Here is a 24714-nt window from a genome sequence, read left to right as displayed (position 1 = left end):
AGGATCACAAGTCCGCATCTTGTACAGCAATTAACCACTAAGAAGAATATATGCAGTGTATTATTTGTTGAAACTGTACTTCTGATTTGATTTGAAACTGTCTCATTGCTGTCTGTTTATCAATAAAACTGTAGAAAAAAAAAACCCAGGCCTTTTGTAAGAAAAGCCTTGGCTAACGGGACATTAGCCAAAGAAATTAGGAAATAGCTGCTATCGTCTGTGTAACTTACTATAATACTGTTATTATTTGTTTGGAAGAGGTAATTTTAAGCTAAGTTAATTTTTGGACATTGTGAACAGTCTTAAGTTATCAAGAAGCAAAAAGAACTATTCAGTGTTCTAAAAAAATAGACAAAATCAAATACCAGACACTGTTGGAGTAAAGCACATTGCCTTGGAAACCAGGAAGTTTAGCAACTGAACAAACACAAAGGAAGAATTCTATTGTTAGCAAATACTTCTACCTCAAAAAGGCAAGTGGGAGATATTAATATATTATATCTATGTCATAAGTTGCTGAGAGGATTAAATGAGTGAATATAAGTAAGGTGCTTACTTCACAGAGTGGCCAACAAATATATGAAAAAAGGTTCAACACCTCTGGCCATTACAGAAATATAAATTAAAACAACCCTAGGATTCCATCTTCCTCCAGAAAGAATGGAAATCATTAAGAAGTCAAACAATAACAAATGCTGGCATGGCTGTAGTGAAAAAGAAACCCTCCATTGTTCGGGGGAACATAAGCTAGTATAATCATTATGGAAATCTGAATGGAGATTTTTTTAAAGAACTGAAATTAGAAATTCCATGTGACTTAACTATCCTCCTGCTAGGCATCTTCCTCAAAGAGCTTAAATCACACACTACAGTGATACATGCATACCAATCATTATAGCAGCACATTTCATAATAGCTAAATCCCGGAAGCAGCCTGCATACCCATCAACAGATGACTGGATTAGAAAATGTGGTATCTATATAAAATGACGTACTGCTTGGCTATAAAGCATGACAGACTTGAGATATCTGTAGGAAAATGGATGCACCTGGAAAACACATTGAGTGAAATAAGTCAGACACACAAGGTTAAATACCATATGTATCTCTCATTTGAGTGTGGCAAAGCACAATAAAAGAGAATAAAGGATTGATAAAAGGGAACATGGGAGTGGACTGACCTCTTACAACAAAGAAGAAAACCAAAGGACAAAGGTAAGGGGTGAGGAGGAGGGAAAAGGGAACTAAGAAGAATAAAGATATGCCAGGTACAGGAAACTAATAACCTCAATTAATGAATGAAAATTGGGGTGGGGGAGCTAGAAGGAAGAAGGGGAAGGAGGGTTAAAAAAAGAAACAAACTGTAGCATACGCATGTAACCATTCCCAACATGACTGTAAACTGCATGGACTGTAAACATATACTAATAAAATAAAAAATTTTTAAAAAAGCACTTAAGAGTGGCTCCTGGTAATACTAAGTGTTAAGTTTCAGCTAACTACCATTACTGCTAGTGTTATTATTATGATGATCAATTATCAATTGCATTTCTTTTCATATATGTTAGTTATCTGTGATTTCACTGGATTTGGCAAAATTCAACCAGAAAGCCCATGCTATGCATTTCTGAAAGCCACTCACAATTTCCAGCGATTGGAAGGGGATGTCTAATTACAAGCAATTTTCTGAAGCACTTAGTTACTTTCAAAATATTGAGTCTAAAAATATTAGAGTCAGTCATCAACTGACTCTAAGAAGAAAAATCTATACTTGAAACACTTCTCTATTATAGTTTTTATTATCTATCTATCTATCTATCTATCTATCTATCTATGTATCTATCATCTATCTATCTATCTATCTATCTATCTATCTATCTATCTATCTGGTACAGGGTCTTGTTACACAGCTTGAACTTGTAGTGATCCTCTTGTCTCAGCCTTCCCAGCACTGGGATTACAGGCGTGTGCCACCATGCCCAGTTTTGGGTCAGCATAGTGCGTTCAAGGTTCCTGGCCCAGCGTGGCATGCGGTACTGGGGATTGCACTCAGGTCCTTGCACTTGCCATGTAGGCACTTAGACTGCTGAGTTAACGCCTGGGCCCTATTACAGAGTTTTGACAGATGTCTTATACCACACAAAAGACAAGACAAGACAAGACAAGACAAGACAAGACAAGACAAGACAAGACAAGACAAGACAACAAGCCAGTATGGACTTAGGAGTTGATGGTGCACAAGGCAGAGTCTATGCTATTTTCACCTCCACAAGCTTTTATCATGACTTAAAAAGATAAGGCTACAACTCAGAAACTATTTTGCCTTGGCTTGTCTACCCTCCTTCCTTTCCTTTCCCCTCCCTTTTCTTAAAAGTCTCACGTAAAATTCTAGCACTGCTGAGGAACTGAAAGAAAACAGTGGAGCCTCAGTTTGAGAGTCTTGTGTTACATGAATCTTTGGTTATATACTGGCAGGCATGGCTGAAAATGATTTCTATAATAATGAGAGGAAAACTAATTTCCCCAACAGACACTGCCCTGAACTGATAGATGGAACTCCTCTGCCCAGCCCCTAGTCCCCATCAACTGTGAGTCGTGGTTCAGTGAAAAAGAAGTCTTAAAAGGAGCCAGGGAAGTGAAATTGGCCTTCTACTTATTTACTTTTTAAAAGTCCTTGGGTCTTTTTGCTATAGCCATTCGCATGTCAATAATGTCTTAAATTTTTTAATAATGAAAGTAACAATTCAATATCCACAATCTGTGACACTACCTGAGGTTTCTGACATACAGTGGCCAAAGAATAGTTTGGTCACATGAAAATTCTTCTAAATTATGTTATGAGATACAGTTATAATACTGGCAATTTCAGTGTATCCTGGAACATAAATGGCAAAAGTTTTGGTTGTGCTGGTATAAATTTAAAGGTATGATGAAGAACAACTAAGGGGGCTACTTAGATGCACCACGGCTTCAGTAGCTGAAGCATCTCTGTGTCTGCCTGAGTGGTGCCATCACTTCCTCTAGGAGATCGTTGCAGTCAGCCAGCTCCTGCTCCATGGTAACCATGTGCAACCAAAAGGCGGTGATCAAAATGCAGACATGTCAGAAGAGATGCAACAGGATTTGGTGGAGTGCGCTACTCAGGCGCTGGCGAAATATAGAAAAGGATACTACAGCCCACATCAAGAAAGAGTTTGACAAGAAGTACAACTCCACCTGGCACTGCATTGTGGGGAGGAACTTTGGCAGTTATGTGACACATGAAACTGAACACTTCATCTACTTCTACCTGGGCCAGGTGGCCATTCTTCTGTTCAAATCTGGTTAAAAGCATGAATTGTGCCACACATCCAGTGATCCATCCAAAACCAAGGACTGCAGCCTGAATTCCAAATACAAAGACTGAAAATCTTCAGCCTTGCTAAGGGAACACCTCGATCTTTTTTGTGTGTACAGGGTATTCTCTGTACTAGTTTGTTGTGGTTATAAAACATTTAACAAAACAGTCTACATTTGTATTTATTTTCCGTTCCATACTTATGTGTGTCATATGTTTTTCTTTTAATCCATTCCTTTAAAAAATAAATCTATAGGGGCCGGGGAGATGGCTCAGTGGAATAAGTGCTTTCCTGGCAAGCGCAAGGGCCTGAGTTCAATCCCCGGTTCCGCCAAAAAAAAAAAAAATCTGTTGGCAATATAAAAAAAAAAAAAAAGAATGACTAAAAGTACCTGGATGATTTTAATTTTCCAAATTAAGCTAACCACTTTAAAAATGAAGGCCTTGTCTCAGTCACATAAAGAGAGGCCAGAGAAGTTTTCTTCATCTGGAAGATACTGCCACTAACAGCACCTGAGAAAACTTAGTCCTTACCAGGCACTGGGTCGACCCTGTAAACAGAAAGCTTTTTTTCTGATTGCCCACCAATGAGTAGAAACAGATGCTAACCTTAAACCACACTTTACAATAATTTGATCTTAGTGGAAAAGTAAAACAGTCAGATTACATTACCTTATATTTTCCTTTAATGATGCCTTCAAACAATCTTTCCTTGGTTCCATAAAAAGGCAAACAACCACTGAGCAGGATGAAAAGGATCACACCACAACCCCAGACATCCACAGGCTTTCCGTAAGGCTCTCTTTTGACCACTTCTGGGGCCATAAAGTGAGGTGTTCCAACGCGCCCTACATTTAAAACAATGATAACATTAAGGAAAACTGTTTATGTAAAGTAAGGCTTTCTAACTAAAAACTGAAAATAACACAACAATGACAATGTGAACAACAACAAATATATATACACTCTCACCATGTCTCCCTATTAAATGAAGTCAACAGAAGGAAAAAATGATTTGGAAATCACCTCTTGAAAATTTCAAGCCCAGAATGGGACCCTGGTACTCCTTTTGTAATTCTGCATGTTATGTAGTAGGCGTTCCTATATTTCTTGTTTAAATTTTCTAATTTGGAGTAGGGGCAGGTAAAAGAGTTAGAAGGCAGAGGCTGTAGCAGTTCAGAAAAGAGGTATAGTCAGGGAGAGGGGAGAGAATGAGAGAAAAAGTCCAATCAAAAGGTAACTTTTGATCACCAAGTGGAAATTTCCCCAAAAACCTAATGCACAGAGAGAAACAGAACTTAGGGATTAAACAAAGAAGATGAGAGAAAGGAGAAAAGATAGGAAAAAACGCAGGGGGAAAACACGCAAATACATATACAAAATGGCTGAGGTGATTGCATTAAAAATTTCCATCAGTTTTTTTAAAATATCAGTTAATGTGTAGAATTTTCATCTTGACTAACTGTATGCTGATATCTGCGATCTAAGTAACTACATCGAGGATAGCAATGTATAATATAAAAATTATGCTTAAATACTTGCCATTTTGGTCTTCTAAATGTGTACCCTTTCTAATATCATGTCAATTATTACTATACTCTCTTCAAAATAAATTTTAAAAAGACAAAAAGAAAAATAAGAGGGACAAGAACAAAAATTTAAGGTATCTGGAAAACAAGCAGTAATATGCAATCATATGTCCAATCTTACATAACTACATCTGTTAATCTGAGCAACAAATATGATGATAAAAATAGATATTATACCAACCATTGTTTATCAGCTATTCTTGTTCTGAAAATCTGTAATATATATATATATATATATATATTTAGCATTTACTTTTTATTGAATTTTTAATGTTACAGAGTTCTTGTACTGACAGGAATCCAAAGAAGGAAATGGTACAATGGACTGTCTCATCCACCCATCATACAGTATATTAGAACTTGATTCATGTGCATTATTGCAACTTCACAATCTTTTAAAAAATCATAACAAGAGCTGGAATATAACTCTGCTGCAGGTCACATATGTATTGTTGTATGTTATCCTGTTTCTGTCATGTCTGATTTTTGTTCTTGTTTTTGTCTTTTACTTTTCAAAATAAAATAATAAAATTAAATTTAATACAAAAAGAAACCTAATGCAGAAAACTTGTATTTAGAATATTAATTTGAGTCTGCAATTCTGTTCAGTTGATTTTAGAGTTGACAGAAGCAATTAATAATGGTTAGGTTACTCTGTTAGCATAGAAATTCTTACTTCCTCCTAACATTAACATTTGAAGAGAATGAGAGCAAATAAATGACATACACCAAGTAAAGCCATGAAGCTTCTCCTGTTCTATTCTCTTTGACCTCTGTCTTTGTTTGAAGTGCCCTTCCCCATAAAAACTAGTCTTCTGGAAGAAATCTGATAAAAGTTGTTTATACATTAATATCAGTCTTTAACTCAGTACCCCAAAGAGAATTTTTTTTCTACTATGAAATAAAAGGCTTGTACCCTGTAGGGAAATTATTGTGGGACAGGGCACCATCCAACTAGACTTGGCAGTCCTTCTAGCTGTTTGTACACCCAGCCCCCTTGCTTCCTTCTATTTTCCATCTATCTGTCTTTTATCATACTGAAGTCAAGAGAATTTTTACTTTGAAGATTGCACAATATGTTATTTACAACTAAGAATTGTGGTTCAGAGTTTAAAACGAACTTAAGAGATTTTCTGGTCCAGATACAGAGGCTAGATCATCAAGGTCTGTTAATGGTTATCAACTTAGTTGGTACAGAAAAAGATACCACAGATCTCAGCTCCCTTGTTGAGCATGTATCTTTGCTGCAGATCATTATCCTTTCCCTGCTGCCCCCATAGTAGAAGACAGTAAGGTTTGGGTTTTGATAGTAAAAATATCTTCATTTAAAACGTGCAGTAGATCAGCAAGAACTCTGTACTAGTTAGAAGGACTTGGCTAGAGAAGTATTTTTATTTCTGGATTGCCCCATTTTGCCTTTTCTAGTAACATAAAGAAGCTCAAGAGATAGGAGCTAAGTCACTTACTTCCTTAGCAGCTTGGACAAAGACAGAGAAGGGCCTTTGGGCAATGAGCCTTTTTCTCATGGACAAGAGCCTGGCAAGGAATCGGGAAAAGCAAGGCAAGGGCTCAGGGTGCCACTCAAGAGTACTGGTATCAGGACACCATTAAGTATGCGTTGAGGGTGCAGCTGAGCCTTTGAAATTCAACTCAACTCCTACTACTTTCCAAACCAGAAAAGGCCAGGTGACTCAAAATGAGAGCCTCCCTCAGCAAATAATCAGAGTCACTACGGCCAGAATGAGTAGAGTCTCTCCATCTACCTGGACTGAAACTGTCGAATTTTGGAGAATTAGTGCTCTCTTGAGCAAGATGTTTCTCTTTAGGTTCAAGACTGCTTAGAGATTACAGAAAAGAATATTCTTTTCATGATGAAAAGAATATATAAACTTGTTCTTTTTATTTCAAGTACATCAGTAGAATGTGAAAAGCAGTGGAGTTAAATCTTTAATGTACACTGACCTCTCTAACCTCCTTGTTTTTCCTGTTTTTTTTTCTTTTTTTGTGACCACTTGACCACAAAATTCTAAGAACAGGAAACCAATTACCCAACCAAATTAAATGTCACTGTTTGTGAAATACTCCTATGTATTTAAATGCTATATACTGACACTATAATAAAACCTTCCTACCTAGAAGCCTAGGGAAGGAGTTTCTCTGAATAGCTACGTTTTCAATACTATTAGTTTAGTATTTAAATCTTTACATATATAACCCTTTTTACTTTACTATTTTTTTTTTTTGGCAGAACTTGGATTGAACTCAGGCCCTTGTGCTTGCCAGGGAAGTGCTTATTCCACTGAGCCATCTCCCTGGCCCCAAAAGACTGGCTTTCTTTTTTTTTTGGGGGGGGTACTGGGGATTGAACTCAGGACTTTGTGTTTGCCAGGCACGTGCTTATTCTACTGAGCTATCTGCCCAGTCCCTAACTTTACTAATTTCCTAAGGGCATCTTTCTACAATTTTCTGATTTCTTTTACACAGGATGCTACATAGAAGAATATAAAGTTTTTTGATGACTCAGGTTGTCACTATTGATGTCAATTAAAGAACTATGCTATAAAACAGAAAGCCTCATCAGGAACTTCAAAGGTATGTAAGGTTGCTGTGCTGTGCTTTCCAAGTTTGGGATATTTGGATTTGTGATTGTTTTTGTCAAGCCTCCATTTCTTTTCTTTTTCTATGCCTACTTTAGTACTGGCTTCTCCTAGTTTGTTCTATATAAGCTGGCATCAAATAGAAACTGGCTACCAACCACTCTCATTAATTTCATAACAATTTCTCTAGTAGTTGCTAGCTCCTAGACATCACAGTAGGTACTAAAAACATATGGGGGATATGCCATTGTTTCCACCTCTTACAAATCTCAGTCTTTGTTATGATTACAAATACCTGCTCAAATGCTACATGGAGGTATGTGAACAGATAGTTTTGGGAATATGGAGGAAAAGGAAGAGAAGTTAGGGCTACCTTACTCAATGGTTAAGATCATTCTGCTTTAGGAGTACACAGTTGTTAGCTTAGCCTTCAAGAACAGTAGGAATTAACACAACAAGCTAAGTGAGAGAAAGCATTTCATATTTTAAACTTTTTTGTGACTGAGTCTCACTTTGTAGTTCAAGCCGGCCTTGAGTTCAAATTGATCCTCCTGCCTTAAGCTTCCCTAGTGCTGGGATTATAGGCATGTGCCACTATACCTGGCTTAAAAAGCATTTCATTCATTTTGCTTAAAAGTATGGTGCCTACTGACATCCATTTACCAACAAATCTCTCATATTTATCCTGTTGTCTCAGTGTGAGAACCTAAAAGAGAAAGTGTAATCTGAAGGCTACAACAGATACTGGGAAAAGGGAATGAACTTATTTAAAAAGAGTTACTGAGTTGAGGAGGACAGGAGAAGGAATAGGGAAAAGAGACATATCTATGTATGTAAACAGGATAGTTTGGACATCTGTACTATGCATTTCTGCTGGTCTATGGAAAGGAGCAGAAAATGTTTAATTTGTTTGTTCTCCTTTTTTCAATTGTTTGTCCTTTTTCTCTTAATTTCTTATATTTTTCTCTCTTTTTTTCTTTCTTCTTCCAATTCTGCAAGCATATATCTGGTAATATGAATAACTGGTTGGAAGACAACACTGTGCATTACAACAAATAGTGTGAAATTCACATCACTTTGTTCAGTGAAATTCTGTATCACTTGTCGTTTTTCTGTTTTAATGGTATTTTGTAGTATCTTTATAAAATAAAAAAATTTCATTAACAGGGACTAGCAGGTGGAAGTTATGCAGGAACTGAGTCTATACACTTTGATGAAAAATTCTTATTTATGAAAGAGAGCCTTGAGATGGTCAACTGAGAGGACTACAAATGAGTTTTAAAGATAGAAACAGGCTTGCTATTATTACGATTATATTCTAGGTTCCTAATTATATTCTGGATGAGTTCCCCAAGTAGCTGAGTTTCAGATAGGGACAACATAAATATATTTATTTTTTTTACTATATGGAACATCTAAAGGAGAGAACAGCTTTCTATGTAGAGGACTGGATGATCAAAGACTCCAACTGACAGGAAAATAGCTTTTTGTTGCAAAGGTGATAAATACTGGCAAAATTTCAAGCACACCTTAAATAGCAAAAAGCTTTCTTCAAGGGAAATCATTTATCCCTTATTTACTCATAGTGTATTTTTAAAAACTTGCAATATTTTTAAAAATGCTTACAGTAATTATTTCAAGAATACAAGGAAAACTATGTTTAGAAATGACAATAGTTTGGCTACTATAATGTTATAAATGGCAGAAGGATTTTTTTTTTTTTCGCTCTGAATGCCTTCCGGGCAGGTTTGGCTGGCTTGCGTTGTGGGGATCGAACCACCGCAACCTGAGCCTGACTGCTTTGTTGAAGAGGCCACTTAAAGAACTGAGCTAAGGGGCAGGCCCCCTATAATGTTATAGAGAGAATAATATATTTTGAACAACTGACACACTGGGAGGTTCAAATTAGTCTTAAAATACAATTTAAGGGATGGGTTCATGGACTTTAGGAAAATAGATTAACATAGATAAAATGTCCAAGTAAATCTAATGAGCCTACTTTTCTCATTTAATCAAGAATGCATAATAAAATACAGAGTCTATGACATTATGAATATTAACAGGACACAGATCCAGAGTAATAAAAGTGAAATTATAATGTATGGCTACTATATAACATACAAAAGAATTCATTTCATTTCATCTTATCTGATATCACCTCACTAATCATAAGGATCAGAAATTATCCATTATCACTTCACAGTATTAACACAGATGTGATTTGCACAAATACCAGATTGAGAGACATGGTTTAATTGAAAAAATAATTTAGGATTTTTAGTTGACTGCAAGATTAATGAGAGCTAGCAGTGCTAAAAGGTTGTTCAAAAAACTAATGTAACTTAAGGAGTCTGATGAAATGTTAAGACCCAGATAAAAAGAAGTGCTGGATCAGTGCTACCATGCAGCAGACCAACTGGACCTCTAGTTATGGTGTTCAGTTCCAGCCCTGCCCTTTGCAGAGAGTGAAGAGATTTGAAAGCAGTTTATATGAGGAATGGCTCTATTAACCTAGGGAATTAAACTTGGATAATACTTAGGTGGACATGGTAGCTGTCTACAAACATCTGAAGGCTACCATCTGGAAGGATGAAAAAATTATTTGGAATGATTTCAAAAGTTAGAATTAGAACCACTCGATGGAAGATAGATTTTTGCTCAATATAAGGACAACTTTTTCAAAACTATATTTAAGGCGTTCTCCAAAAATGAAATGAACTGTCCTGGGGCATAATGAATTCTTTGCCAGTGGGGAAATTAAACTAGCCATGAACCCTTTGTTGACAATATAATGGGAGAATTCAATCAATGGTATACGACTGACGAAGGTGAGTTCCCCGGAGTCCTGGGAATCAATGATGCTATGATTAAACTATGCTTTACTACCTGACTCTGGTCCCATTTCCAATCATTTACAAAAAGTTTTGAATTAGGAACAAAAGGAACATTATTTTAAAATATACTTGACTTATAGCTTCTTATATTATTGGAAATGATTAACTGGAAAAGGAATGTAGAAACTAGAAGAAAATGAGCATAATTTAATTTTAGAAGGCAATGGTGGTGAAAAAATGATTTGAAGAATGTAACTTCAACTTATGGCTCATTTTTCAGAAGATGGTTTATGTTATTACTACTTGATGATCTAGCTATAATTAATTAGGTTGAATGAAATATCCTGTGTAAGAGATCATTATTTTGATTTTTATAATTTGTCAGATATTTGAATTTAACGTAAGCCATCTTGAAAGATGACAATTTAAAAAAGGTTCTGTTGATATTTTCCCCATCTTTTCTTTTGTGAGGACTGGCAGTACTTGGAAAAGCAAAAACATTCACTATAAGACTGATAGTGTGCAGAATGGACACTATTGTTGTATAATTTGCAAAACTAAAGAGTAGAACTAAAAACAGGGCAGCATTCTGAAGTGGAGCCCACTGAAAGGAACAAATAAAAATCCAAATACTTGCATCTGTAATTAGTATCCCTTTGTACACTGGTGAGGAAAGTTTCTATTTTATCTTTTTTCCTTTTTATTCTGTCATGGAGTTCTTAAATTACATTTTGCTTTGGTTAATAATAAAATCAGTTTGTATGCACATCTGCTTGCAAATACACAGGCTGGTGGCATGAGCAAGATTCTCTGGTAAATTCAAAGAGGAAAACAGTATAAAATTAAAAATTGACCATAGATGTGAACCTGAAAGTGGCTAACCCACACTTGAGATTTGATTTCCTTTGGTTGGTTCAATTGTAAAAGCTTCTGCACATATTACATTCAAAACTATCTGACGGCACTGTTTGGGAGGTGGCATGGAATGCAGCAGGAATCCCCAAGGATGGGATAATATTTAGTTTGAATCTTTCACACTGACCTAAAAGTGACAAGGTTTTGGAGGAAATATTTTTTAAAAATTGGACTTACCTCCAGCTACAAGTCCAGATTCTCCTAATTGGATAGCCACTCCAAAGCCCCCAAGTTTAACAGGTGCTGAATTTTCTTTTGAGGCAAGGAGAACACAGTGGGGCTGAAAAGAAAACAGATGGACAAAGAGAACATAAATGCAAAGATAAAGATTAAGTGAACAATTCAATTTACACAAAGCTGAACAACATAAGGACACAGTAATGCCTTAAAGATTCTGAACTATTTTGCATGCTTGAATTATTTACTCTATTGTCACATATGGATGATCTCTCTAAATACTTACCTATTTTAGCCAACATTTTAGGAATTATTTCATTCTAAGATTATAGTGCTACAGATTACTCAGCAAGCATGAATGTTCAGGAAATGCAGAGATGTTTACTTTTTTATGCAATATTATCTTTCTTTGGCTGACAGTTTAGATCTATTTCAGGAAAAATATATGCTATTCTTCTGGTCAAAATGTCCCTTGGAATCTCTGACTTGACCTACAAACCACTACACCTTGGTCCTTAGGGACTGGGGAACAGGGAGCTGCTATTTTATTTAGGAGGTGTCAGAGAAGGGATGTTTAATGTATCTATATTTGAACAGAGACCAAAATAAGGGAGAGCAAGCCCTGAGCAAAATGTGGAAGCAAACGCTAAGCAGAAAAGATGGTTCTACAAAGGCTCAGAAGCATGGGAAGATTGGCATGTCTGGTGACTAGGAAGGATAGACCATTCTAGAAAAGAGCGTGGAAGGAGCAATATTGTTGGAAACAGGCTCTGAGAAATGATGAAAAGCAGTGCCATTTAGGGTTCTGAAGCCTGATCAAGACTGGATTTGATCTGGGTGACATGTGAAACACTAAAACGTTTTGTGCATGGGAACACGTTAGGCAGTATTAAGTTTGAAAGGATCACCCTGGCTGCTCTGTGGATAAGTGCTTGTAGGAGCATAAAGTAGAAGGGAGACCAGGCAAGAAAAGATGGTGACATGTGGGTTGGTCTCAGTGTGATCGGTTCTACCTGGTGTGAAATGGTGGCAGGAATGAGAAAAGATAGAGAAGTCAAAAGCTGGGCTAGGTGGTGGCTGGTCTGCCTGTTTGGCAAGAGAACCAGGAACAAAACAAAATATTTATTTATAACTGTGCAAAGTTAGTAACACGTGACACAAGGTTGCCTAGAGACTAATACCTGACCTTAACCAGACAGGATGTTTATCTCAGGACTGAGATACCTTGTTTGCTTTAGGTACTGAGGCCTAATCCTACCTACACACATTTGACCAATTTTCCAGCTTCTGCAGCTCCGAACGGTGACAGAGACTAGAGTGACAGAGGCAAAGTGTCATGACAAGAAGTGATCAAATTCAGTAGTGTGAAGGCAAAGCTGACAGAAATTGCCGCTGGATTTGGCTACTGATATCCATATCGTATCATTCAGTGTATCCCTTGCTCACCTTTATTTCCTATACACTGATAGTTGGATTTTTTTCATAGCACTGGTGACTGAATCCAGGGATCTGTGCATCTAGGCAAGTGCTGTACAACTGAGCTACACCTCCAGTCCTGTGTTTAGATCTAGAATCCTGATTAGATTCAGGTTTAATTTTTGTTTTATGCACTGATATTTCATATGTGGTATGACTACTATATCACTTCAGGAAAATCATATCTGATTCTATTTTTAGTAACAGAACTCATTGTCTTACTTTTAGTGACAGGATTCAGCAGTAGGTTCAGCTGTTGTCTTTTTGACCTATCGTAAGATTCACCATCAATTTTTCAGTCAATGATGTTAGCAGCCATTGATTCATAATTTGGGCTTCTCAAATGGAAGTTTTCCTTATCATTTTGCTTTGAAAACTATCAGAGATGATTAAAGAAACTGTATAGTAAACACCACCTGTATAGTAATTTACCACCTAGACTCCACAATGTTGTGTTATGTTTATCAGGTATCTATCTATTTATAACTCTATTCTCATTCCATATTACTTTGTATCACACTTCAACACACATTATCAAAGCTTAATGTGTACTAAAGTTATTTTAGGTAAAATTCATACACCATAAAGCACATAAATCATTGAGGAGTCATAGAGAGTTTCGATGAATTGCATACAACTATATAATCCAAATCTCCATTATCACCTTAGAAACCTCCTTCACTTGATTCCCATTCAATCCCTACTGCCATATTCCTGCACTGGGAATATTTTTACCATAGGTTTATTTTGCCTATATTAGAACTTCATATGCACAAACCCATAATAATATGCACTCTTGAATGTATAGCAGTCACTCAGCATAGTGCTTCTGAGATACATGTATTTTGATTTGACCAGCAATTCCTTTTTTTTTTCTTTGTAAAATATATGGGAAAGCTTTTATTTTTTGATATTGTCAAGTAAGTGAAAAGTCTCACTGGAGAGAACCATATATATATATATATATGCTTATTTTGATAATACTGTGAAAATTTTTGAGGTAGTAGAAACCTATAGGAATAATTAATACAAAATGCTCTGTGTCAGTATTTCTTGATAAAATTTCCATAAAATACAATCCCAAGTAGAAATATCCTAAAGCACATATATTATGCGTTTTTCAGTAAGTTACTTAAATATCTGGATTAAATTTCTGCAGTATTTAATATAAAAATGTTGAGTTGGCATAATTAGGTATTTTTATATGTGTGAGCTTAATACATGGTGTCTTTTAATTAAGCATGATGAATTAAAATGTATATTTTACTTTCAATTAGAATTAGTATTTATTCTAATAAGTTTAGCCTTTAACATCAGGAGTTGTAGGCCACAGAAAAATTAATTTTGTTAATTTTTGTTAACTGTTGAGATATTGCCACTATATTTGTTTTAAATTTTTGATGTGTACATGCGGCATTCTATGTAATAATAGATATTTTTGAATTTGATGTCATATTTTGTGTTAAGATACATATTTATCCAGAGACTTGTGAACATGTGTTTTTTTTTCCTGCAAAACATGTAATTGGGATTTTATTTATTTTTTTTTCAGATTTGTACTATCACATACATATGTTATCTTTATGTAGCATTTCAAAGCTTGTAGACCAAAAATGTTATTTTTTTTTCAATAATACACTGCATACATTCTTCCCAGTGGTTAACTGCTGTACAAGATGCAGACCTGTGATCCTACTTACAAACACCATTAGAACAAATCATTCTATTCATTAAGAGAATGCAACTATATATCTATCCCAACCATTTTGAATACACAGATACAAAATGGACATTCATAGTTATATCCCAATTTTTTTAAGTTCTGTTGTTGAATATTATAGGTGTGTAAACTCAGCAAAATATTCCAAAAGAGTCCAGTACCCCATAATAGCATTGGGTCCTCTGTTTAACTGGCAATGTCAGAAATTATTGACCTGAGTCCCCCACAGCTCAACCTAACAACATGGCTTTACTTCCTATATTTCATCTTCATACTTTTCTACTGGACGGTTAAGACCAAGGTAAAGCAGGACCTGTGCAACAAGAGTTGTAGCTTTTTGGTCTGAGAAGGTCAGTGAAATGCCCTCAGCAATTCCTTTTTTATTACTGAGTAAGTAGTACTCTACTGTAAAAATGTATCAGTTTGTTCTCTGGATAGACATTTGAGCTCTTTTTTGGTTTTTGATATTATGACTAAGGGTGCTATGAACTATTCCTAGACTAGCAAGTGGTTTTCTGGACAACTTCCAAAGGTGACAAATGAAGGTTTTGGTCTGTATTATCACAGACTCAGACTTTTAAATATTTGATGTATTTTAATTAATTGCTGCCTTTTTATTTTGGTGCTTAAATTATCCCACTTTTGGTCAGTATGGACCCTTTTAAAGCAGCTCTCATGTCTTTTTTTTAAGACTCTAAGAATCTGCTAATGTTCTTGGTTTCCAGCAGAAGATGATGCCCCCCAGATCATTCTGTTCATCTCTCCCTCTCTGTCCTCCCTCCCTCCCTCTCTCTCCCCTTCCCCCCTCCAGAGTCTCACTGGGTAATGCTGAAGTAGCCGAGATTGGCCTCAAATTCACAGAGATCTTCCTGCCTCTGCCTCCTGACTGTTGGAATTACAGGCATGAAACAACACACCTAGATAGTCTTAATTTCTGTAGAATTTTTTTTGGGCTGTTGGTTGAACCTAGGGCCTTGCACATAGTAGGCAGGTGTTCTACCACTAAGCTACATTCCTAGCTCCTTATTCTGTTCATTTCTTGTCCACATCTGGAATCAGTCACTGGTCCAAGGAGCAGTTTTTCTTTTTAGTGAGAAAAGGTATTTAAATCCATAATGTGGGTACTAGGTATATTACAGCTACTGAGTTATTACTGGTTTGATTTTTCAGTGGACAGAGATAAAAATATATTTTTTTAGAAAGAGAAAATAAATCACCAATGTATGCTAACATTCTTACTGAATTACAGGGTTTTTACTTGAATTTGGCCAGTAATCTTGATATCTCGTGATATTAACACGTGCTATATATGCGTGTGTATTAAAGTAACAGTAGCTATATCACCAGTAACAAGAACACTGTATTCTGCTTATAATTTCTTTGTGGTTCCATTTGTCCTTGGGCTACACTGTACTCTACCAGGTAAGCCCAGTCAAAATGCTGTTTCATTATTGAGTAAAGTAAGAATCCATGTTTGGGGGTGGGGACCTGCCAGTTAGCTCAGTTGTTTAAGCGCCTGCTTATGCAAACACAGTCAGGTGCAGGATACTCCAGTTTGATCCCCAGCTCCTCATGCCTTACCAGACCCACCCTTAAGGCAGCCTGAGCAGCCAAAAAAAAAAAAAAAGAAAGAAAAAAGAATCCATGTCTATGTAAATGTAAATAAACAAGGAAATGAGTGTATGGTGGAAAAGGAAAGGTTTTTTCTTTAAGTAGAACACAAATTGAACATAGAAAAAATGCTATGCTGGAATTAAATTGTCAGTTTTTTTATTTTTAATTTAATATTTTATATATTTAGTACAGGGTCTGCAGGGTTTCACTACGTAGATGGGACTCATAGTTTCTCCTGTTTTCAGCCTCCCAAGCGCTGGGATTACAGGCCTGTGCCACCACACCCAATGTCTCAGCATACCCTGGGGGCGGGGCCAGCATGGCACACTGGGGATCAAACTCCCGCTGCTGCACTCTGCCTAAGCAGGCACTTTAATCCACTGAGGTATCTGGCCGGCCCTTGTCAGTTTTTTTTTAAGCCATCCTAACTGATTCAGACAAGCATGATCAAAGATGCTAACCAGTGGGTGAAAGTTCGAAGAGTGCTAGAATACTTACATAATCTCAAAGTATCACACCAAAGGATACTTATTGATTACAAAGTAGAAAAGAGTAATTTTATAGAGGAGAAACTGGCAGAAAATAGCAAAATAAAGAATGCTAGTAATGGGATTAGTTGACATAGCATGTGCTTCCTCATGCAATGCGCTGAGAATTCAGCAACACTGCTGTGGTATTTCTGTCCAGGCACGCAATCCAGATCTAATTATAAGGAAACACTGCAGAAAGCCAAATTGAGAGGCAGTCTAGAAAGTAACTGGCCTATATTCTTCAACTACATTTCTAGATTAAAGGGATTAAGTGAAACTAAAGGAATGCGACAGTTAAAGGCAACACATTATCACGTTTTTATCTTTGCTGTAAACTAAATAAGAATATTCTTTCAATGTTAAATTCCTTGATGTTTCGTTATGGCACTGGGACTATTTAAAAGAATTACTTGTTTTTAGAGAGAAATATGGATGAATAAAGTGACAGATGTGTAAATGGATATACCCTACCCTTGGTAATTCAATTTTTTCTCCTATTCTGGGCTTCTCCCTTTATTTTGTTCAAGAAATCTAATGACAAATAAAATGTGACCAATTGCATCTAATTGTAAACCTCAGTTACTAAGGGTTTTAAGAATTAATTGATAGAGCAATTTCCAGGTATTAAACCATGGTTTAATCAAATCACGCCCAAGAAAGATACTGTGAAAATAATGTGATGCTGTGAACTTACAGAAATCCTCATAGTAAAAGGAGAATTACTATATTTTAGACAAAAAGAAGGGTCTTTTATCCAACTCTGATGTAACTTCACAAATATCCTTTTGTCTTGCCACACCAGTAGGTTGGTAAGGGCATCATCAAATTTGTACTCAATGGGGCAATTCTAATATATACAGGCTTAATTTCTCCTGGAGCTGAGCTGTACTGTGTGGAGTAGATACCATTGTTATCTCTCAAGGCTCTTCAGAAACTCAAAATTATTCCAGTTTCAAAAAGAGTTTCCACCAAAACACATTTTTCTTTGAGACAGGGTTTTTCTATGCAGTTCAGGCTAGCCTTGAATTCACTGTGATCTTACTTCACCCTCCTGTGTGCTAGGATTTATTACAAACATATACCACAAAGCTGGACCCAAAACAGATTCATAATAAAATAAAAACAGTGAAAATATGTACATCCTACGCAATATATCCATCACTTCTGAGGTCTCTGGCAATCATAAACTTACAAAGTTATTCAATAACCTATAAAAATTTGGAGGGCCAGGGAGATAGCTCAGCAGCATATGTGCCTGCCCAGCAAGTATAGGGTTCTGAGTTTGATTCCCCTTACTGGAAAAAAAATCGGCAATTAAAAATATCTTGGAACTCCTGTAGAAAGCTTATGTTTTATATGTAATTTAAGGCAGCAAAAATTAAGCTAAATATAATTGCACACAATATCACAGTCTTTCATCAGAATTCTTTTAAAGAAACTATACTTGTTAACAGGGAGACTGATGCATCAAATGCATTATACTTTTAAATTTTTTTAAATGTATTTGGTACATGGTATTGGGTCTCACTATGCAGCTTCAACTCATAGTGATCTTCCTGTTTTCAGCCTCCTCAGAACTGGGATTACAGGTGTGCACCACCACCCCCAGTTTTGGTGGCTGGCTTAGCCCACCTGAGGACAAGGCTGGTGTGGCACGTGGTATGGGGGATTGAACCCGAGTCCCTGCACTTGCCTAAGCAGGTGTTTAGTCCGCTGAGCTATCTGGATGGCCTGCATTATACTTTTTATACTTTGTATGTACAGTGCTATTATACTTTTTATGAAGGCAAAATACCAAGTAGATAACACCAATTGTAATGTCACCTTGTTTAATATTTTACTAAAATCTTTTATTGTTAATATTATTAACATGCACTAAATTAATGAAGGATCACAATGCCATCAGACCTACGTGAATACATAAAATTGAGGACCAGTGTTTAAATCAATGTTGAGATTATAAGGCAAGTTCCTCTGTTTAAGGGGCTAGCCTTCCTCAGAAGATAATTTGTGCATGGAAAGAATTAAGAAAATTGATTCACTGTAATTTCTTCAAATAATATCACATTTATTAAGAATAGGTCATGGAGAGGAAAAATAAAACCGTCCAAATACATTAATGCAATTAATATTGGCTTTTTAGAGTGAAAATTAAAGAACTCCAAGTTTTATTATTGGATACTTTGAGAAATACAAGATAACTTAGTTAAGATCATTTCTACTTAAAATCTTAATTGAAGGGCTAGCCAGATAGCTCAGTGGACAAAAGCACCTCTAGGCAGGCACAGGGACCAGGTTCAATTCCCAGCATGCTGTGCTGGCCCCGCCCCCCAGGGTGTGCTGAGACAGCGATTGAGAATGGGTGTGGTGGAGTGCGCCTATAATCCCACACTTGGGAGGCTGAAAACAGGAGGATCACCATGAGTCTGATCTGTGTAGTGAGATCCTGTAGACCCTATACTAAATACATAAAAAATGTTAAAATACTAATTGATATAGATAATGACATGCCTCACTATTAATGTCTAGTTCTCATTAAGTGGATTATTTTGGCAATCACATGCTGTGTTTGTGAAATACAGTAAACACAGAAAAACTAACAAGCAAGAATTTATGTTTCAAGTAACTAAAAAAAAGTTGGATTAGAGGAAGGAATAACAGTCATATAACCCAGAGAAGTAGTTAAAAACTGAGCTACAGGCACTAGTCTTATGTGGAAGACTAACTCAACTACAGACTTCTTAGTTCCAACATACTCTATTTTTTTCTGGTACTGGGGATCGAACTTAGGACCTTGTGTTTGACAGGCAGGCTGGCTACCTCCCCAGTCTCTTAGTTCCAAGTATGCTAAATTGGTTTATCTTTGAAGCAAAAGTGGCAAAAAAAAATCAAAGTAAGTAAATCATTGAAACATGTAAAATTTCCACTGTAAAAGTAGAAAGCACAATTTCTATACCATAATTTTTATTGCTCTTTATCACTTTTGAGATACTTTCATTTTACTCAATATGTGAACACAGAGGACCTAAAAGGCATAATAAATTGCTTCCCTTAAAAATATAGAGAAGAGTGAGAGATTGAGAAGGATAAATAAAAGTAAAAAAATGTTAACATGGGATTAACATCTGGGTGAAAAGTATCTTTGTACCATTCTTGTAACTTTTTGATAAGCCTAAAATTATACACACAAAAAATAAAATTATACACAAAACTTATCCTTCTATTAGAATCATTTAAAATAATTCTCCATGTGGTAATAGTTTCATTTTGTAGTGTTTCATTTGTTTTAATTAAATTTGGATTTAGTTTGGTGTTTAATTACAAAAATACTTGGCTATCGTTCCAAAGTCAACAGACAAGTACCATTCAGAGAGGTCTAGCTTTTGCCTTCTTCCCCTGCCTGCAATCTCCTATTTCTCACTGGTAACTGTTTTCATTTAATTACTGGCTTTTTCTTCAATGTTAGGATATAAAAACAAGAAATATATTAAAATGCAAAGATACACATAACATTTGAGTTTTCCACACAATATATTTTATAGATACAGAGAAAGTTTTCTTCTGGACGCTTCTTTTTTCTCAGTGGAATAAAAACAATCATCAGGTGGGAGTGGGAAAGAAGAGGAGGGTAACTGAAAATCTGAGAAAGATGAAGGTGTGATAAGTATTTTCAGAAATTAGGAGAATAAATTGACCTAAGCAGTGGTTCTCAAACTGGACTGCATCCCCAGAATTCCCGGCATAGGTCTGAGATGAGGTCAAAAGAACACATTTTTGGGGAAAGGGAGAAAAAAAAAAGAACGCATTTTTAACAAGCTTCTGAATGATACTGATGCTGTGGGTCTGGAAGCCATGCTCTAAGAATCACAGCAGTAAAGAAATAGAGAAATAGAGCTGGCAGCACAGGGCCTCACTTAAGGTTTGTGGCCATGAGTCTTCAGGGAGTCCAACCAAGGTGATTGCCTGTTTGGATTAAGGTGTCCTTTCTTTAGCTAAGTAAGATACAGTACTGGAGGAGGCAGTGAGATGAATTCACAGGGTTGGTACTTAGAAAAAGAGAGGATGGTGATGTCAGTAACTGAAGGCACCAAAGAAGCACATAGATTTACTTTTCTACTTCTATCTTCATATACATAAAAAGCTTACAAAAGACATCCAGGAAGGGTAAGTAGAAAAGGCTATGTAGAAATGAGCTTAAAACACTGAGTTAAGTAAACATTTCAGAATGAATAGGAAAAAGCTCACATAAAGTACTAGAAAAAGATTGTATTCAAATCTGGTGGTAGTCTCGCTGACTCACACTGAAGAGGAGATGTGGTTACAATGTGAGAAGGCCAAAGACTGCAAACACACAACTAGCATTATGAAAATGGATGGTTTAGGTGTGAGAAGATAGCATGATATAGAAAGAAATATTTATACTAGACTTTATGAGAAAGAAAGCTTAATAAGAAAACAGTCATAGAACAGCCTTGCAAGGATCTTGAAGAGATATTTGTACACCCATGTTCACTACAGCCTTATTCACATGTCCACCAACAGATGAATGGTTAAGAAAATGAGATATACCCACACAGTAGAATGTCATATAGCCTTATCAGTCATATGCCACAATGTGGCTGAATCTTGAAGACATTATGCTAAGTGAAATAAGCCAGTCAAATACTATGTGCTTCCTCTCCTATGAAATAGCTAAAAAAGTCAAAATAATAGCAGTAGAAAGTAGAGTCATGGTTGCCAGGAATAGGGATAAGAGGAGAGAAAACTAGTGTTTAGTGAGTATGAGGTTTCAATTTTATAGGACAAAAATGTTCTAGTAATCTGTTGCACAACAATGTGACAATACTTGACACTACTGAATTATGCACTTAAAAATGGCTAAGATAGTAAATGTAATGTTATACAGTCTTTATCTCAATAAGACAAAACAGTCCTAGACCAGTATGGTAATCCTCCTTAGTAGTTCTAAGAGGGAAATCAGGGCTACAAAATATTTTTGTTTTAGCAATTTAAAAATACTGTCCCTCTTCTTCTGTGAAGTGTCTGTTCATTTCACTTGCCCAGTTTTTGACTGGTCATTTATTTGGGAAGTCTAACATCTTTAGTTCTTTATATATTCTAGATAGTAGTCCTCTGTCGTATTAATGGCTGGCAAAGTTTTTTCTTGTTCTATAAAAGCTATCTTTTCACTGTTGTTTCTTTCACTGTGCAGAAGCTTTCAAATTTGATATGTTCCCATTTGTTGATTCTTGGTACTATTTCCTGTGCAATCAGAAATCTGTTCATTAAGTCTTTGCCTATGCCTGTGACTTCAAGTGTTTCCCAAGAGCTTAAGGGAGGTGGGGACAGAGGAAAGGAAAGGGGATGAGAAAAAAATTAAGACGCGTTATATACATGTGCCATCTCCCTACAAGGAATATAAGCACTGTGTACTGCAAACATGTACTAATAGATAAAAATAAAAATATTGTCCCATATGTTATATTTATAATAAACTAAAAGCTCTGAAGAATATAATGTTCAGGAGAGGATACCCAGAAATAATTAGAATGTCAGGTAAAAGCAGATGAGCTAAATATGTAGTTAAACAGAGATGCAGAGCAACAGTTACAGGGAGGATAAAGGCTTACTTTTCATGCTAAATGATCCCAAAGAAAAGGGAAATGATACTAAACTGCAGAGCCAGCAATTACACAGATAACTGGTAGTGGTTAAATACTGGACTAGAAGCAAAACAAAACATGCACAATCCTATACCTATATTCCTTAAAATACAGATTGTTTTAATTTAATTGCATGAGTTTATTGTTTTGATCAAAAGGAGAGAATACCATCACAAATCTCATCTAGTCCTACAATTATAAGATTGTTTTAGAAAACAAATCCAAGCTCTTAAAAGTACACATGAAAATATACCAAGATAATGCAAAGAGCAAATAAAACTTAAGCAAAAGAGTAAGAAAGTTTGTTAATGTTAGTATAATTCAGGATGTAGACAACAATTACTAAAATGAATCCAGAAAGAATCAAATTCAATATTTATGCTTTAAAAGTCTACACAGCACATACACATCATTTCTTAGGAAAGACAGGAAATACTTATTTCTGTTGATAATTTATAAAACTCTTTTTTAATATCTTGGGGTGTGGGAAACTTTCTTCAATTTTTAAGTTGTAGGTTGTTTGTAAAGAAGATATAATTTTCTAGTTATGTGTTAATTGACTGTCAAGTTGCTGCATGGGGGTGGGACCTTTTCATATCTTTAAAAGGAGACTAAGGGCTGTCATAGTGAAAAAAGAAAGAAAAGAGGAAAAAGAGACCTTATCAGCACATGTGAATATAAAAAGAAGAGGACTCAACCAATTGCACCACCACCGGACGGAAGAGCTCAGCTTACAAACCCAGCCCAGTCTAGGGAAGCTTGAGGTTTAGCTGCTTATACTTCAGGAAAGGCTGAACTGTAAGTATGAATTGATTTGCTTTTAACTATATAAATTAGCCTCAGTTTTAGTTTAAGTTTGATTACCTAAACATTCAAACTGAAATATGATCAATGTTGATTAGGCTACTCAGATATCAACAATTCTTTGCTGTTAGAGTCACGGAATACATTGCTTAAGTATCACCTCTGCCTTGATTAATTTTTAAGACAAATCACATTGTTTATACTGCATTTGTATAGTGGCATAAAGATTTACAGATCTACTTGAATCAATGAAAAGCTATTTTCAGATACTATCAAACTTTAGTTCTAACGTATTTTAAATTATCTATGTTTGACTTTATTGTTATGTCTTCTCCTTGTTTTAAAAAATAGTATTTACTGTATATTATTCAGTACTTTAGGGTAATTACCAGACCCATTAAATTTTAAGTTTGATGTTTCAGAAATAAGGCAAAAATTAGAGAAAAGAATGAGCAAAATAGTATAAAAAGTAAAGCCATACTAATATGCTGAGCTGTAAAAGGCTCAAGTCAACAACTTCTGACATCACCAGTCTTAAGGAAAACTCACTAATATTATGGACTACTGGACTATTTTGGAACATTTTGCTGAATTTACACATCTATAATATTTAAATGACAAAACTATAACAAAGGGGATACAAAAGAACGACCATTTTGTATCTATATATTCAAAATAGTTAGGATAGATATACAGCTATATTCTCTTAATTCAATGAATAGAAAGATTTGTTCTAATAGTGTTTGTGGACAGGATATCATGTCTGCATCTTGTACAGTGAATAACCACTAAGAAAACAATATACAATGTGTTAATTATTGAAATTGTGCTAGTAATCGGTTGTGAAACTGTCTCATTGCTATTTGTTTCTCAATAAAAATATGGGAAAAATAAACAAAATAAACTGAAATTAATTAAAATAACTAAAATTAAAGTTTTTGACATAGTTAAGCTTATACAAAAACAATATATAATAGTACTATTTCCAAAATAATGATTTTAATTTTTATTCAATTCAGCAATTATCACAATGTTTGAAGCATGACCTGAAGGGATTCAGTAATTATCAAGTCAAAGTAAACCCAGTAAAAGATTGCTACCACTGAAAATAGGTATGTATTTTAACATAGCAGTGTCATACTTACATAAGCATACACAAATTCCATTGGCAAAGCTTCTGCTTATTTGGTACCACAGTGGAATCTGTTGTGTCCTACTCATTCAAGACCTTAAGACCACAGCTCCTATGTGAGCCAGTAGAAAAAGAAAACCAAAATTTGGGAGGGTAGGGGGTAGGTCTTGGTAGGCAAAATGTACTCATACAATCATAAGTTGTGGGGGAGTGCTTGCCAAGTAGCACTATCTACTATTAGAAAACTATCATGACTACTTCAACAGAGCACATGGGTCACATACAAGGCTTGCTATGTGAACATAGTGGTTTGTTTTTCTATCTTC

At 35.7% G+C, this 24714-nt stretch overlaps 2 protein-coding genes and 1 pseudogene across 9 annotated transcripts in view; 2 read left to right on the top strand and 1 right to left on the bottom strand.

The window, feature by feature from the left end:
* The window catches only part of Cask (calcium/calmodulin dependent serine protein kinase), a 514903-nt gene that overhangs the window by 154899 nt on the left and 335290 nt on the right, over positions 1-24714 (bottom strand). For all 8 annotated transcript variants that reach the window (XM_004645575.2, XM_023705877.1, XM_023705878.1 and 5 more), the window contains exons 6-7: positions 11450-11552; positions 4010-4185 (exon numbers count right to left, since the gene is read on the bottom strand). In XM_004645575.2, the coding sequence (XP_004645632.1) occupies positions 4010-4185; positions 11450-11552 (279 nt within the window). The remainder of the gene's footprint in view (positions 1-4009; positions 4186-11449; positions 11553-24714) is intronic.
* On the top strand, positions 3065-3328 carry LOC101577542 (annotated as a pseudogene).
* Positions 23167-24714, top strand: part of Gpr34 (G protein-coupled receptor 34) — a 7931-nt gene continuing 6383 nt past the window's right edge. The window contains exons 1-2 of the mRNA XM_004645568.3: positions 23167-23250; positions 24276-24368. The gene's annotated coding sequence lies outside the window, so the exon portion shown is untranslated. The remainder of the gene's footprint in view (positions 23251-24275; positions 24369-24714) is intronic.

Source organism: Octodon degus, unplaced genomic scaffold, assembly GCF_000260255.1.
Source record: "Octodon degus isolate 3935 unplaced genomic scaffold, OctDeg1.0 scaffold00232, whole genome shotgun sequence".
NCBI classification, from domain to species: Eukaryota; Metazoa; Chordata; class Mammalia; order Rodentia; family Octodontidae; genus Octodon; species Octodon degus.
This window is presented reverse-complemented; position numbering and strand designations above follow the sequence as displayed.